This window comes from Lupinus angustifolius, chromosome LG02, assembly GCF_001865875.1.
Source record: "Lupinus angustifolius cultivar Tanjil chromosome LG02, LupAngTanjil_v1.0, whole genome shotgun sequence".
Lineage (NCBI taxonomy): Eukaryota > Viridiplantae > Streptophyta > Magnoliopsida > Fabales > Fabaceae > Lupinus > Lupinus angustifolius.
Genome location: NC_032010.1, coordinates 22,396,631 through 22,413,493, shown reverse-complemented (window position 1 = coordinate 22,413,493; position 16,863 = coordinate 22,396,631). Strand labels below are relative to the sequence as shown.

At 33.8% G+C, this 16,863-nt stretch overlaps 2 protein-coding genes across 4 annotated transcripts; both read left to right on the top strand.

The window, feature by feature from the left end:
- On the top strand, positions 925 to 6,367 carry LOC109340091 (serine/threonine-protein phosphatase PP1 isozyme 4). The gene is made up of 5 exons (XM_019577666.1): positions 925 to 1,230; positions 2,306 to 2,546; positions 3,622 to 3,940; positions 4,048 to 4,273; positions 5,941 to 6,367. The coding sequence occupies exons 1-4, from the start codon at positions 1,035 to 1,037 to the stop codon at positions 4,234 to 4,236; spliced, it is 945 nt and encodes a 314-aa protein (XP_019433211.1). The 5' UTR covers positions 925 to 1,034; the 3' UTR covers positions 4,237 to 4,273; positions 5,941 to 6,367.
- On the top strand, positions 8,210 to 15,975 carry LOC109340073 (protein NEDD1-like). 3 transcript variants are annotated; one of them, XM_019577658.1, is made up of 11 exons: positions 8,210 to 8,219; positions 10,448 to 10,602; positions 10,835 to 10,947; positions 11,587 to 11,847; positions 11,934 to 12,038; positions 12,359 to 12,424; positions 12,554 to 12,775; positions 13,487 to 14,047; positions 14,490 to 15,116; positions 15,409 to 15,582; positions 15,656 to 15,975. In XM_019577658.1, exons 2-11 carry the CDS (start codon positions 10,467 to 10,469, stop codon positions 15,761 to 15,763), a joined length of 2,373 nt encoding a protein of 790 aa, XP_019433203.1. In that variant the 5' UTR covers positions 8,210 to 8,219; positions 10,448 to 10,466; the 3' UTR covers positions 15,764 to 15,975. The 3 variants fall into 3 exon arrangements, with proteins under 3 accessions (XP_019433203.1, XP_019433197.1, XP_019433193.1); XM_019577652.1 differs by lacking the exon at positions 8,210 to 8,219 and adding an exon at positions 10,286 to 10,417; XM_019577648.1 differs by lacking the exon at positions 8,210 to 8,219 and having other exon boundaries at positions 10,286 to 10,602.

Genomic DNA, 16,863 nt, shown 5'->3' with positions numbered 1-16,863 from the left:
CTTCTGTTAATATGAGAAATCAACTTTAAAATAGAATTGTTGGAAATGTACTTCTCATTATAATAAAATGCCATGTACAGGTGTCATAGGCATACTTTACCTCTTTATTCAACCAATATTACTGTTTGTTGAAAGCTGAAGCAAAGTCTTTGTTAATGGAGAAATCATAAGTTTTCATTTACTATCTAATGAAGTCGTGGATTCCAAACTAACAAGCTTTTAGAGATGTCAAATATGTTAAAGAGGAATCCAAAACATGGTTTAGAGTAAATTCAATATTGATACTCCTAATTCCTAAACAATATGCTGACAAAAATAAACCGGGTTACTTTTTTTGGTTTTTAGAGTATCCTAGTGAGAGAATGATCTCTCAAGTCAAGTATATATATATATATATAAATTATGAGATCAGATTAAGGATACCATGTTTAATGTGCTCAAATAATTGTATAATTGTATCTCAAATAACATATTCAATGGTTAATTGAGGAAGATATTTCATTAGGAGATAGTTTGAAAGCACTTGCTTTGGTGCAATGTGATCCATCTTTGTATATAAGTATGGTATGATTGTTTAGAACATCTAAGACAATATTGATAAAAAATGACATTCAAATATCACACATTTTATTTAAGACAAGACATTGATGTACTGATTTTTTTGGTCAAGTTTGGACCAAAAGTAACACGTTTCATATGATCTTTTATACTATAGTCTTAAGCATCATCTTTTGGCTGAACCATGTGCATTGTTTTCATTATCTTTTCTAATTTATAATAATTTTTAATAAATAAAAAGTACTAATATTCAAAAAAGTACGCAATTAATTTATTAAAGGCAAAAAAAAAGTGTCAACTTTTTTCCCAAGCCCTAAATATAAAAAATGAGAATGGAGAAAAAAAAAAGAAGAGTGGAAGAGCAAAAAGAAACCAAGAAAAGACACTAGTCCTATTTCTTTCTTGGTTGGTTTCACAAGTGAGAACATAAGAACTCAGAAGAAGAAGAAAAAGGGTTCATAATTACCGAATTTGCGATGAGCACACAAATAGGGATTGATGAAGCGGTGTTGGACGACATAATCCGGCGACTCACGGAGGTCCGATTGGCCCGACCCGGTAAACAGGTTCAACTCTCCGAATCCGAAATCAAACAACTTTGTCTTGCTTCTAGAGATATCTTCCTCCACCAACCTAATTTGCTTGAACTCGAAGCCCCCATTAAGATTTGTGGTATACCCATTTCTCATTTTTGTTTCATAATTGCTCTTAGGGTTTAAAATTTACATTTTTTTCTAATTGGATGGTGCTGTGTATCGTTTATTTGTTGCAAGTTTGTGATTTTAGTTTCTGGGTATCTTTTTTGGTTGCTAGGGGTAGAAGAAAATGTGGGCAACCCTCTTAGTTTTAGGGTTTTTAAATTGTTGGGTATTGTCAAAAAATTGTTTTTAAGCTTTTTGTATGTCATTTTAACATTTCCACTTTCATCTGCAATGCAAGTAATATTTCATGTTTGCCATGCTTACCTTTGGCGTTTCCCCTTGTAGTATTTAGGGCTTACAAAATTGTGGAGGAGAGGATTGTGAAAAATTGTTTTTAATCTTATGTATGTAATTTTAACATTTCCACATTTATCTGCAATGCTAGTAATATTTCAACATTTTTCTTTTTTGCCCATGCGCCTTGGGCATTTCATGTTGTAGATTGCTGATTGCTGTTTAGTTTAGTTTATTTGGTGTTTGCCTGTACTCCTTTTTGGTACAGTTGAACTCTTTTTTCTGGGTGACAACCCAAACCACCTAAGACACGATTCTATAATCTTCTCTACAATAGGAGTTACCTCAACTTTCTCTATAATGCATTCATTCATAATCCTATATTGTCTAGCGTGTTCACTTATCCATTGCAACATTCTCGTTTATGCTATATTGAGTTTATTCTCTTGTTCACATTTTACCGCCAACATTCAGTCTCATGACATTGTAGGTCTTATAATCGTGGGTAAAATTTTCTTACGGCAAATCAAATCTGAGAAATTTTCAGGAATTTGTTTTAAGCTTGTCTAAATCGCTTTCTTTGTTTAACCTTTCCACTGATTTTGAAATACTGGTCCATATTTTAAGTTATTCATCTCCAATGCAGGTAGTATTTCAATGTTTTTATGTTTTTGCTTCATCTTTAGACATATTTTCCCTTGGCTTTTCGTGATCTGATTTGCTGATTATTGTTAAGCTTACTGTGTCTGTACTCTGGGTTGCCTGTACTCTTTTATTTCTGGTATGGTTGAAATATCTCTCTTCTTTTTCAGGGGACATTCATGGGCAGTACAGTGATTTGTTAAGGCTCTTTGAGTATGGGGGTTTACCTCCTAATGCTAATTATCTCTTTTTAGGAGACTATGTGGATCGTGGGAAGCAGAGCTTAGAAACCATATGTCTTTTGCTTTCATATAAAATCAAATATCCAGAAAACTTTTTCCTTTTGAGGGGGAATCATGAGTGTGCTTCCATTAACAGAATATATGGATTTTACGATGAATGTAAACGAAGGTTTAATGTGAGGCTTTGGAAAGCCTTTACAGACCATGTTTGCCATGCTTACCTTTGGCGTTTCCCCTTGTAGTATTTAGGGCTTACAAAATTGTGGAGGAGAGGATTGTGAAAAATTGTTTTTAATCTTATGTATGTAATTTTAACATTTCCACATTTATCTGCAATGCTAGTAATATTTCAACATTTTTCTTTTTTGCCCATGCGCCTTGGGCATTTCATGTTGTAGATTGCTGATTGCTGTTTAGTTTAGTTTATTTGGTGTTTGCCTGTACTCCTTTTTGGTACAGTTGAACTCTTTTTTCTGGGTGACAACCCAAACCACCTAAGACACGATTCTATAATCTTCTCTACAATAGGAGTTACCTCAACTTTCTCTATAATGCATTCATTCATAATCCTATATTGTCTAGCGTGTTCACTTATCCATTGCAACATTCTCGTTTATGCTATATTGAGTTTATTCTCTTGTTCACATTTTACCGCCAACATTCAGTCTCATGACATTGTAGGTCTTATAATCGTGGGTAAAATTTTCTTACGGCAAATCAAATCTGAGAAATTTTCAGGAATTTGTTTTAAGCTTGTCTAAATCGCTTTCTTTGTTTAACCTTTCCACTGATTTTGAAATACTGGTCCATATTTTAAGTTATTCATCTCCAATGCAGGTAGTATTTCAATGTTTTTATGTTTTTGCTTCATCTTTAGACATATTTTCCCTTGGCTTTTCGTGATCTGATTTGCTGATTATTGTTAAGCTTACTGTGTCTGTACTCTGGGTTGCCTGTACTCTTTTATTTCTGGTATGGTTGAAATATCTCTCTTCTTTTTCAGGGGACATTCATGGGCAGTACAGTGATTTGTTAAGGCTCTTTGAGTATGGGGGTTTACCTCCTAATGCTAATTATCTCTTTTTAGGAGACTATGTGGATCGTGGGAAGCAGAGCTTAGAAACCATATGTCTTTTGCTTTCATATAAAATCAAATATCCAGAAAACTTTTTCCTTTTGAGGGGGAATCATGAGTGTGCTTCCATTAACAGAATATATGGATTTTACGATGAATGTAAACGAAGGTTTAATGTGAGGCTTTGGAAAGCCTTTACAGACTGTTTTAACTGCCTTCCTGTGGCAGCCCTCATAGATGATAAAATATTGTGCATGCATGGTGGTCTTTCTCCTGAACTTACACACTTGGATGAAATCAGGAATCTGCCCCGTCCGATTGCTATCCCGGACACTGGCTTGCTCTGTGATTTGCTTTGGTCGGATCCTGGTAGAGATGTGAAGGGTTGGGGTATGAATGACAGAGGAGTCTCCTTCACCTTTGGCCCTGATATGGTGGCTGAGTTTTTGGCAAAGCATGACTTGGACCTGATCTGTCGTGCTCATCAGGTCACTCTATGGTTTTCACCTCTTGTCACCCTTCCATTTTTTCTTCTCCAATAAAATGGGAAACTTTTGGTGCTTCTCTAGAAGCTGATATTATAATTTTTCTATAGGTTGTAGAGGATGGGTATGAATTCTTTGCAGATCGGCAACTCGTTACAATATTTTCAGCTCCAAACTACTGTGGTGAATTTGACAATGCTGGTGCAATGATGAGTGTGGATGAAAACTTGATGTGCTCTTTCCAGATTCTCAAGCCTGCAGAGAAAAGGACAAAGTTCATGATGCCAAACAAAATGTGATGGTTCAAAGATCATCACTTTTCCTTAATCAACTATGGTCTGTTAATCATTTCTTTTGTTTTCATGGTATTATAAGTGCATTAGTTGAACTTATATTCTTAAAATGTGCAGTATTGTTAATTTCAGATTTCTGGTTTTTGTATTGGAACCGTTCAGTTTTTTTTTTGTTGCAAAGTTAGAATATTTCTTTCCTTTCATAAAAGTTTTCTATTGCTTTTCAAAAATGAAAGAAAGGTATACTTTGGTCATGTTTATGGTGGGGGATTGCATTGATTACTTATAAAAATTATACATCTAGGTAGTCAATAGCGTGCAACAACAGAGGGTCACATGTTTTCAGCCATTCCCCGTGATGCCATGGGGGATAGTGGTGTAGATGGCTGTATTGCTCATAACAGGTAAAGCTGCAGCAGAATCATAGGTCAAATTGCGGGTCACAACCCGCTACATGTTTTGACCCTCTTTTTAATACGTGGCAGGTTCCCCCTAGAGTTTTAGCTAATTTAACATTCCACCTCTTTCCTTTCTACTTAACACGTTGATTTTCCTACATCAAGTGATTTTTGTTCGACTCCACCTTTCTTCCTTCTCTTTCTTCTTCGTTATCGTTCTTCATAATTCCAGTATACTTGTTTGGTTGCTTACATGTTGTTCATCAGCATAGAACAAAATTGCAAGGCTTTCCTAATTCACGAACATACCCCATCTTTTATAAGCAGGATTTTTCTTTGGCCTGTAATTGTTTGCCTATCATCTCTTATTGATTCTCGTACCAAACTGACTAAACCCAATTTTTGGCATCATGTTTTAGTTCAATTTTGTGAAAGATGACTCTTTTATGGCCTCCAACTTTGATCACCTCTAGAATCTGTAGTACCGTTATCTTGATTATTAATTAGGAACATGTTTTTAGTATGATTTATTTTAGTATATTTCAGTTCTTTCCCTTCTGATTAAAAAGGTCATATATTTCAGTTCTTTCCCATAGGAAACTTTTTCTTCAATTTGAGTTTTCATCCTCTAGTTTGACTGCCATTGCACACACCCCACCTGAAAAAATCGAAGACCTTGCCTTAGAATGTATGAGAGTATTCATATTGGAAAACGTGACATTGTCGACCAAAATTTCTGTGGCTAACTAATCAAACTCTTGCTGGTTGTTGCGAATTCAATATTTCATTGCTTTCTATAGTCCATAAAACCGTTCTAGGAAGCACTACATGCAAATATAACATCACCTGTCTGTGGTTTTAGTCAGAAAACTTGGACATTTCATTCGGCATTCCAAAACTATACAAACCTAGTGATATTTAGAGGCTGCTTTGTTGTGTGGTTTTTCATAATATGCCTCATGAATGTTCTTCTGTTTTGTTGTTCTCTTCAAGTAATAATTTCAGTTTTTTTCTTCAAAATTCTCTGTATTTTGGAAAATAACTAGGTCAAAACTGAAGTATGTATATTCCACTTTTTTGTGTACCTGAATATTTTCCGAGTGTCAAAGGTATTGATTTTCTTATATTATCTTGGCACACAGCAGGGAATCTCCTCGGTCAGTATTCTTGAATGATAAAAGGAAACTACTTTATTTTTTTTGCTTCTATGTATTCATGTTAAACCAATCATGTGCTTAATTTGTGATTTCACCAGCTGGTGCATCATAGTTATTGACCTTTATCCTCTTTATTTCTATTTCCTCTGGTGCAGGCATATTCGCTGATTTGTCGACTTAAACTAAAATCAGAAGATGATTTAGATTATCTGGTCTTGAGTTTTATCCATTCCGTGGTGACAAAGAGCATCTTTAATTAATGCCTTATCCATCCAAGCAGACAGTGAGCATAATTTACTAGTTATAGGCTATTAAGCATTGCTGGATGACCATAAAGCAAAGAGGTTTTTATCTCTCTTTTTCTTCTTTAGTTTTTTCATAATTATGCTACAACACAATATGTACATATATGTGTTGTAGATGGCCCTTTGAAATGACATCCTTTGCACTGAAAGGTCTCTTATTGTATTAGACTATCAATTTACATTCATGAAGCAGTTAAGCAGCTTGTGTTGATGATTCTAGCCAATTTTATTGAAAAGGTGTTTTTTGCTGGATTTTATGGATTCATGTTGGTTTGTATTTTGCACTGTTAGATTAAGATCTTATGCTATTTATCATAAGAGAATAATGTATCTCATGTGATAAGGATATAAGTTATCTCTTCCAGCCAATAAAATCATCACACGGGTCATAATTAATTATTTTCTACAAAAATATTTCTAAAACTAAATAAAACAGTTCACATGTCATGTTTTTACTGGAGGGAGGAGATAAGTTATTTCATGTTATGAAGAGATACTTTTTTCTCTTATCAGAATACAGAAATATTGATATTTGGCTTTTTTTGCTTGGATTCCAAGTAACATAAGGCTTTTTCTTTGCTCAACCCAAGAGACAAGTTACATTGTGTGAGTCAGCATACCATGTTATTTTATTTGTCACATTAACCATGATAACCTGACCCATGAAACAATGGAATACCTTAGCATCATGGTTATCTAAAGCGTGCTCCAAAGCGTTGAATCGCACGATTCAACGCTTTTCATGGTGGAAACCGTGTTGAAACGGGAAGAAAAGCGAACCAGTGGCAGAGCGACGTGTTGGAGCATCGAATCGTAGAATCGTTGCGCGTTTTCGAGTTGTGGAAGAAGACTTCCGTTTTTGGAGGTTGCCAGCCCCTCAACGCTACAAAATGATGGTTAGCAGTGTAGAGAGCCGTCACTGCTGTAGGGTTGAAGAGCATTGGTTTTCTTCTCCAAATTGTGGGTCAGAACCCGCTCCAAGTTGTTTTGGCGAAGGAAAACCCTAATTTTACAAATAAGAAGTTATTATTGCCCTTATTTTTTAATACGTAGCATGGGGCTTTTAGTAATTTAGCCCTCACTTTTCCTACTCTTTTATAAACATTTGCTGCCCAGCTCAATCCAACTACAACCCTCACCTTCCCTTCTCTTTTATAAAAACACTTTCCCTCCCCTTTTTAAAACAGAAGGGCAACCCATCCCCACTTTCCTTCTTCTCCCTCCTGAACATTTTTGTTTACTTTCTCAACCGTGTCTTTTTTTAATGTAACATTGTATTTTAGGTAGAGCTATGCTTCGTGTTATGCTCCACCGCTTCTACGATCCTACCCCACCCTTTTGCTCCAAGGTTGACTCTATGCTTTAACAACCTTGCTTTGGATATTTGATGTAGTGAATGTGTTTAATATTTTATCTTAAGGGCTAGGAATAATAATTTTATTCAAACTGAAACCAATGTATGTGTAAGTTCTGTTCCTTTTATTGATATAATAAAACGTTTCAATGAATATGATTAATTTTAAAAAAAAAAATACAAGGTTATAAGAAGGGACATTTAAAATTGATATTTGCAATGGAATTCAACATTTCATCTCCATTACCTTAACTATAATCCTGTGCTCTTACCAAAGAATTTATACATGGTTATGCCTCAATTATTAGTAGGCCATTTGCTTAACTCATCCACCGCCATAATTTATATCTTTATCTATATCTTGTATAAAAAAGTTAAATGTGTGGATTCCAATGCCTCCTCTCTTATTTTTTTATTGAGTTTTATGTTTCGCTTTGAAGATTTTAATTTTTTATTTGAACTTATTTTTATCAGAAGAAATACTGTAGTAGATGAAAAAGATGACTAATAATATGCATCAACCTTTTATTTTCCATCAAGCCATATCATGGTCCAAGCCTATAACATGTCTTGCTTTGTGTTTTCTCGTAATTCAAACATCACGTTAACTTTTCCATTTTTTATTTAAAATGTATTTTGTTACAATTGTGTAAGAATCGAATAAATATAAATTTTGCATTAAAATAGTTTTAAGAATTTCAAGATTTGAAAACACCAATTTTAATGCAAATTTTGTATTCTTTAAATATAGCTCTTTAAGATTTCAAAATTTCTTGTTTGCATTATTCTCCTTTCCTTTTTTTACTTTATGGACAAATAACCTTAATATCTCCTTTTTGTCAAACTATTATTTTCTTTTCTCTCATAAACACTGCTAATATACTGCTAATATTTTGAGTTAATTAAATCCTTGAGTTTTAGTGAAATTACACAAACCACCCCTCACTTTTTTACATCTATACAAACCTCCCCTAGTTTTTTATACTTTCATTTACACTGATCACCCTGCATGATAAATATAAATAAGTGTAATATTTTAAACAAAAAAATATGATAAATGCAATTATGTTAAACAAATCATGGTATATTGTGAGGAAAAATCCAAATAATATACAAATCAATGTATCTTTGTTATTTTTTGTTATAAAATGCATCAACAATTCTAAAGAAAAGATATATTGTTTAAATTACTCTTATACTATATAGTAACGAACCAAAAATAATAAAGATATAACGACTCATATATTATTTGGACTTGTCTTCACAATATACCATGTTTTGTTTAACTTAATTGCATTTATCACATTTTTTGTTTAAAAATTACACTTATTTCTCATGTAGGGGTGATCAATGGAATGAAAGTATAAAAATCAGGGGTCTGTGTAGGTGTAGAAAAGTGAGGGTAGTTTATATAATTTCGCTAAAACTCAGGGGGTGTCGGTATAATTACTCTAATATTTTTGGTACAGTCGAACGTTTTATATTTGGTTACGCCATTCGTATGCATGTTTACAACTATATATGGGAGTCTTTCTCTTTACAATTTTGTTTTTATAGGTTTATAAGCTTGGACCTAAGTGAGTCAAAGATTTTATTTTTATGAAAAATATGTTTTTAACCTTAGTTGGTTATATGAGGTTTTGAGAAAAAGTCCTAGATTTATAAGCAGGCTTATATTTTATAAACTATTTATATAATTTTATATTTACTAGCTAGTTTAATAAAACATTTCTGGTTCAATAAGTTAATTCATCAGCATTTCAATCCCCAATTTTACAGGGTGTAACCATTTTTAGGATGTATTTAGTTTTTTAGCCAATCAGTTGTGTCAAACAAAGACAATATGGTACGACATTAAAAGTTTTATTACTTTCATTATTTGAACATCAAATTTTTATATTGTATTTTCACCTTTCTGTCCCTTTCACTTATTACGGTGGGGATTTTACCCAATATGTTTCTTCCATAAACATAAACTTCTCACTTAAGTAGTAAAATGGAAAAAACAAATTTTCTCTCAAGAATGGGTGAGTCCAAAGGTATATGATCAAATGGGTTAAGTGATGAATTATATAAATTATCTTAATATATACATTAATCAAAAACCTTAAGGTATTAGGTTTATGAGTCTTATCATTTATATGAATTTTATCTTATATATTCTCTTTGAACATGAGACTTCTTTTATCTACATAGTTGACACTTGAAAATTCCTAATAATCTTCTCATCAAATGTTAGTCCTTAACATATGATCACTTCCCCTTGAGTGGAAACAATTTGGAGTATTTGATAATGTCAAGAAGATTTAGTTCACTTCCCCACTATTCCATACAGCTCATGATAGATTTTTCATTCTCTAGTTGTATCCCTTTGTCCATTGAACACTCCATCTTATTCCATGTTCTTAGTATGACTTTCAATACATATTCGAAATGGACTGAGACATAAAATGAGGAATCAAATATTCGGCTCTATACTTATTTGGACCGAACATTCAACTCTATACTACTTGTTATTAACGAGGAGCTCAAAACTATAAGAGATATTCAAGAAGTTTTATTATAAGACTTTTCTTAATCCATATAACTCATATTTTGGAAATTCTTAACAATTTCATTATGTGATCAGAAAATTAATTTATCTGCTGCTCTATATATAAGATAATTGGAGAAGTTATTAATTTTTAAGTAGATATGGCTCAAAGGACCCAAACTTTTCCACTTGTGACAACACACAATTTAAAATTATATTATACATCTAAATAATAAATCAGATCTAAGCCTAAGTACAAAATATAAATGGAAAAATGTGATAAATGATGCATATAAAGGCGCTCACGTTCTATAACTTCTTTTACTTCAAAATTTTCGAAAGTCTCAACCGTTGAAGGGTTTTCCATTTCCAAAAATCAAAACCAAATCGATTTCCCCAAAAATTTGCACCTAAATCTCTCAAATCCATTTCTGATTTCATACGATCTTGTTTGGTAGTGACAGTGTCAGAAGTTTTTTGGATCCGTCAATGTCCTTGTTGGCGGTAAGTGGTGGCGACACCGTGAAGCTTTTTGACGCCTCCGTCAAGCCCGGCGATCCTTGCATTCTTAGCTACACCTCTTCCCCTGGTTATCAAGTCAATTCAGTGAAATGGAACCACACTAGTGAGTCTCTCTCTCTCTCTCATTTTTTGATTTCTAGGGTTTGTTTTTTTACAAATTGTTGTAGATTCAAAATTATAGAATAGGATGATTCTTTTTTATGTTAAGTGTGTATAGATTGTGTTATTTTGTGGTCAAAATCTTACTGAGCTCAAGCTGAACAAAAAAATGTGCTATGGCTAAGCAATTTTTGCTTCTTTTTTATGGTTATTATTGAATTTGGTTTCTTCAACAGATTTGGTTGTTGCAAGTGCTGGAGATGATAAGAAGATCTCATTGTGGCATAAGAATGGAAACAGCATGGGAACCATTCATGTTGCTGGCACTGGTAGTGGAGATGGTATTGAGGTAATTTCTGCTGTTGTTGGAATATGTTGTGTATACACAAAATAATGAACGTTCTGCAAAAGTTCAAAAGCCTGACGTGGGGTCTACTGGTGCTGAATCGTTGCCTTGTTTAGCATTGTTTCAAGTGGTTGTATTTATAACTTCAGACATGCTAAATGCAATGTTATAATCAATATAAACTTGTATATGAAAACTCTTGGCATATATTTTGTAGTGTTTTCAAGTGTAAAATGAATTTAGTTCAAAGAAGGTCTTATAACCCTTTTTTCAAAGAATTTATGCATAGGGGAAAACTGTCCTGTCCTGTCAAAGTTGGCTGTTTTCCTTTTCTAAATTTTTGTAGAGGAAGCAACAAAGGCAACAACACCTTTTTTGTTTAATACTTTTGTTTCATCTTTTGGTATCTGCTTCAACTTTTTAAGCCGGTACAGAGAAATAGCCAAAATTCTAGTCTGGCCTTGTGTTGTAATTAGAGTTGCTTATGGTTCATAAGAACGTTCTTTCTATTGGTTTATCTGCTTTAATTATCTGGTCACTCCTTAGTGTTAGTGGTCCTGACATTAACATGATTCCTGCAAAATTAAGCACTTCCAGTTGTTTCTTTTTGGGTTACTTCATGCTGTCTGGTCCCCTGTTCAGGAGTCTATATCAGCTATCAGCTTCAGCAACAAGGCATCCAAATACATGTGTTCTGGAGGAAGTGGTCAAGTTGTAAGGATATGGGATTTGCAAAAGAAACGCTGCATTAAATGGCTGAGGGGTCATACTAATACTGTCACAGGTGTAATGTACAATTGTAAAGATGAACATTTGGCTTCTATCAGTCTTAGTGGGGACCTTATACTTCATAACCTTGCTTCTGGGGCTAGGGCTGCAGATCTCAAAGATCCCAATCAACAGGTTTTTATGCTTTGTTGAAACTTCTTGGTGCTTGGCTTTGCATCAGTGTGTGGACTAATCTCTCATATTTGAAATTGTAAGACCAGATGTTGAGAGTTCTTGATTATTCTCGGGTTAGTCGTCACCTTCTAGTGACTGCTGGTGATGATGGGACAGTACATTTGTGGGATACAACTGGTCGTAGCCCTAAGGTGTGCAATAGTATTATCTAATAATTATATTGCATATGCTATAACATTGTACAATTATGAAAAGTCATTTTAATTGGTTCATATTAGAAGAAATTATTTGATCTTCTCCATTAGGGTTTGTAATAGAGAATAACTTATTCTCTTATCATCTTTCTCATACTACCTTCAAATAACATTGTAGTTCAGAAAATTAACTCTTCCTGTAGCAAGTTCTTCCTTTCTCGGCTTTTCTTTTTATTTTATTATGATTTCAAGTGGATCTTTTTGAGTTGACAATATATATTTTCTGTTCCTTTTCCCTTTGCTTTTTGAAAAAAAAGGTTTCATGGTTGAAGCAGCATTCTGCACCAACTGCTGGTATTAGCTTCTCTCCATCCAATGACAAGGTTTCATTTTTCATGGCTTGTTTTAAGTTTATATACATATGTACATAGTGGGACCATTTCATCCTACTATCAGTAACCTTTTTTTAGTGAGGATACTTTTACTTTCTGACATTGTTCTCCCATTGACAGATCCTTGCTAGTGTGGGTCTTGACAAAAAACTATATACTTATGACTCTGGTTCTAGAAAACCATCATTTTGCATATCTTATGAAGCTCCTTTCACCTCATTGGCCTTTAGAGATGATGGTTTGATGCTGGCTGCTGGAACTAGCAATGGCCATGTGGCATTCTATGATGTTCGTGGAAAACCAAAACCTTTCGTTGTTCTTCATGCTCATGGTAGTTCAGAGGTAAGTTTTGCCTCATTTACAATATTTTGTCTTGATTTGCATGGTTTATTGCACTCCCTGTCAGTTGGCTACAGTTTAGTATTTGTGAGCTGATAAGATGGACTAATGGTTGTGGAAGCACTTGTCCACTTGCTTGATTTATCTTGTAAATTTGCATATGACTAACATGGAATTATGAAACTTTGCAAACTACTTTAAGCATCCCAAAGTACTTAATGTCTCTCAAACCGGGATTGGTTAAAGTTGGCATTATAGGATATAGTGATATACAAGATCGATTCACTAGTGGCTCTTTGGTTTCCGATCAACAGCTAGTACTTGCTTTCCTAATTTTTGCTCCACCATAGTTCTCTAACCATAGTTTATTGAGCAACGCTACACCAGTGTTTGCTCCTTCACAAATCTATGTTAATCGTGTCTTTTTTCTTTCACGTTCATAAATTTTTATTGCTCAAAATCTATTATTCAATCATATGGTTTTTTCAAATTAATAGAAGTCAGTGGGTCATTAGTCAGAGATTTCTTGTTCTATTAAATCACTTTGACAAGTACTTCGTGTGTAGTAAAGGTGCACTCCTATGTCATTAGTCATTCAAGAATACTATAAAATGAAATTGTTTTGAATAAAACAACCCCCTGATTATAGCACTCTGATTTATGTTTGTGAATTTAATATCTTATTCTACTATAAATTCTCTTGGCATGCAACAGGCTGTTACTAGCTTATGCTGGCAAAGGTCAAAACCTGTTATTGTTGATGAAAGGAATTGCACTCCTGAGACTGCCCTTGTGGGGAATGCAGTTGAAGATTCAATCCTTATGCCTGATCCTTTACCTTCAGCTACTTCAAATTTTTTCCTATCGACATCGGTGTCCACCGCAAGGAATCCTGGTCGTTTGGGTGCCTCCTTTGAAGCATCTTCACTTACTGCCTCCAACAGTGAATTTTCATCGGCCTTACTAAATGTGTCTGCTGGAGAGGAAACACCGCATCGAAACTCTTTATGGCCAACTGGAACACTGTCAAGGTTGCATGCTCCGCATTCTAGTTATAATGTCAAGGATGACATGGAGGTATTCTCCCCTCTTGTGGATGTTCAGCCATTTACACCATCAATATGGGATGAAAATGGAATAAAGAAGGATAGTATGTTTGCAGATAGAAAACCATCAATGAAGTTTCCATCTTCTAGTCGGAGATTTCCTAATTCAGAGGAAGTAAGCATTGATCACCCAATATTAGATTGGAAATCTAGCTCAAATGCCAAGCAGGTTCTTTTTTCCTTCGCCCTTATTTTGAATTTAACTTCTCTGAAATACAAAACCATACCTTCAATTCAAAGCTCAAATTGTTTATCCTGCTATCCATGTCATCTACGTAACAGTATTGCCCCTGAATTCCATAATTCACAATGGGAGAATTTGGCTGTTGATATAGGCTGTTTAATTGGAATTCTTTAAATATAAATGTCAGTTTTCTTTCTTCATTTTCCCTCTTTATTAAGAAGTGCCTTGTTGACCAAGAACACTGCCAAACTGTTGGTTGTGTTGTTTTTACTTTAATCATCTTAGATCTTATTTGCACCACTAATATAAGTCCCATCTTTATTTTGATGGTTTATGCTTCTTCTAATTGAAGTTCTGCGAGCTTGAGAATATGTCTGTTTTATTCATTGATTCGTCCTATTTTGATCGATATATTTACTTAAAACAGGATATAACTCAATCTTCCTTTTCACTTGTGGGATCAACTCCTCTTCTATCTTCAAAGAATGAAGATTCTTCCACAACTCCTCCAGAAGCTTGGGGTGGTGAAAAGCTATCTGATAAATATAATTTCTCACGCCAGCCTATCAATGCACCATCTCATTTTGGGATGTTGGCTTCTGGTGGTCAAATAGCAGGATCTATGTTTTCTGGATTGCAGGGTACATCCTCATCAACGGGTATCGGTTCCTATACAGGTTCAAGCCTGAGTTATGCCAACTTACGTTCTAAGGATATTTCTACAAGCCAAGAGACTTCGTTGGGATTTCCTGATCACTTGTTCTCTACTTCTTCGTCTCTGTCCATCAATACAAAAACAAGCATCGGACAAGCTAATATTGATTCCCCAAGAATCCTTGATTCTCCAAGAATGTCACCTTTTCCTCGGAGATTTTCTACTTATGCGGAAAGAATCAGCACTACATCTACCTTTGGCGATGGAGTATCTCTTTCAGTCAGTTCACCTAAGATAAAGAAATCCGGCGCCGAAACCAGAGAAGAACTTCTAAATAGTTTTCTGTCAAAGTCTGATACTTCTGCTCCACTTGAATCAAGCTCACTACCACTAACAAATGTGCGTTAATATATACAAGTTAATCAGATCTCATGATTGCATTGCATATATTGTTTGCTTTTAGAAGAGACTAGAACATTTTTCTCTTCTCCATCATAGTACAGGCCATACATTGATTTAGTTGATATACATTGTTTTAGTTTTGGTGTCACTCAGAATGTAAATTAGTTGTAGAATCCATTATCATAATCCTTTTTTCTTTTTCTTTCTATAGAATCCGTTACGTCTGGTAATACATATTTATGTTAGTTGCTATAGTCTTATGTTCATTGATTTGTGAAATTTATGACAGGGGGTAATTTCACAACACAAAGCATCTCAATCAGATGCACAACAAGGATCTTCATTTACGCTTCAGCTTTTTCAGCGAACCCTGGAAGAAACCCTAGATTCATTTCAGAAATCCATACACGAGGACATGAGAAACCTTCATATTGAAATTTTAAGACAGTTTCATCTGCAAGAGGTGTGCATCTAGAATTAATTGGTTATTTCAATTTTGTTAAATTCTTCTCCTAATTAATTATCACATTGAACAGATGGAAATGTCAAGTGTGATGAAATCTATTATGGAAAACCAAGCTGAGTTGTTAAATGAAGTGAAGTCTCTTCGCAAGGAAAACCAACAGCTCAGACAAATGCTTTGATTGATGTGAATATATAAGATTCCAATTATGGAATAGGGTTATTGAAAATGTACAGAGATTATACTTTTCCAATTATGGAATTGTTGGTTGATCTGATCTATATCTTATAACCCCTCTTTCTATCCCAAAAAGATGTTCAAAAATTGCAACAAAAAAAAAACTATTCAAAATGTGAAAATTTCTTTGCAGTGGTACCTAAGCTACTATTTTCACTTTACTGCTATTCTTTTGAGACATTGGTTAATGTTTGCCTTTATGTCAGAGATTTAAGTCAAGTGGCTAATTGATTTTGGAATATTAGTTATGAATTTTGAAATATTATATTAGATACGAAATCAAATTTACATGCATGATGGATTAGATGGATTAGATGGTTTTAAGATTTTATATTATAGGATAATGCTCCTGTAAAGTGGATTCAAATCTAAATTGATAAAGTATTAATATACCTGCAGTTGATTAGTAAAGTGGGTTTAAATTTCAATACACCTTGATTAAATAAGAAATGCTGCATTATTATAATTTTTAACCGGTTCAATTTACACTGGATTTTAGAGGATTCCTCCGTCAAATTCATTAGCATACCTTAGTACATGTACCTAGATTTGACTAAATCAAATGACCAACGAATTATGGTATGAAATTGATGGTAGATGGGCTTTAAATCCTTTAAAACAAAGCGGATTAGATTTAAATATTGGAAAATGATATTTCTCCTTTAAAGAAAGAAAATGATATCTCATAAAGTAATTTATTTATTAATGATTGCTTTGCAAGAGATATATGTCATATTTTTTTTTGGTTATAATGATTTATAATAAAATTTAGTTAGATAATCATTACTCTTAAATATTAATATCATAAATGTATTTTATAGCTTACAAATGAACATTTCTATTCTTTTCATTCTAAAATTCAACTCACAAATATACTCAAACTGACGGATTATAACTTGGCATGATAAAAACCAGTTGATGAATATTTAACGTTGGTCAGCATCATGTGATTCATGTTCAGTTTCTCTTCAATAGTTTATATAATGATATTTATGTGCTAAACTTACATATTTGAAGAAGTTTTGTATGTGCGAGCTCTTATGT

Coding starts and splice junctions, on each gene's coding strand:
- LOC109340091 (XM_019577666.1), top strand. CDS start 1,035: ATGAGCACACAAATAGGGATTGATGAAGCGGTGTTGGACGACATAATC. Junction 1,231..2,305: donor AGCCCCCATTAAGATTTGTG/GTATACCCATTT, acceptor CTTCTTTTTCAG/GGGACATTCATGGGCAGTAC. Junction 2,547..3,621: donor TACGATGAATGTAAACGAAG/GTTTAATGTGAG, acceptor ATGTAAACGAAG/GTTTAATGTGAGGCTTTGGA.
- LOC109340073 (XM_019577658.1), top strand. CDS start 10,467: ATGTCCTTGTTGGCGGTAAGTGGTGGCGACACCGTGAAGCTTTTTGAC. Junction 12,039..12,358: donor CAACTGGTCGTAGCCCTAAG/GTGTGCAATAGT, acceptor TTGAAAAAAAAG/GTTTCATGGTTGAAGCAGCA. Junction 12,425..12,553: donor TCTCTCCATCCAATGACAAG/GTTTCATTTTTC, acceptor TCCCATTGACAG/ATCCTTGCTAGTGTGGGTCT.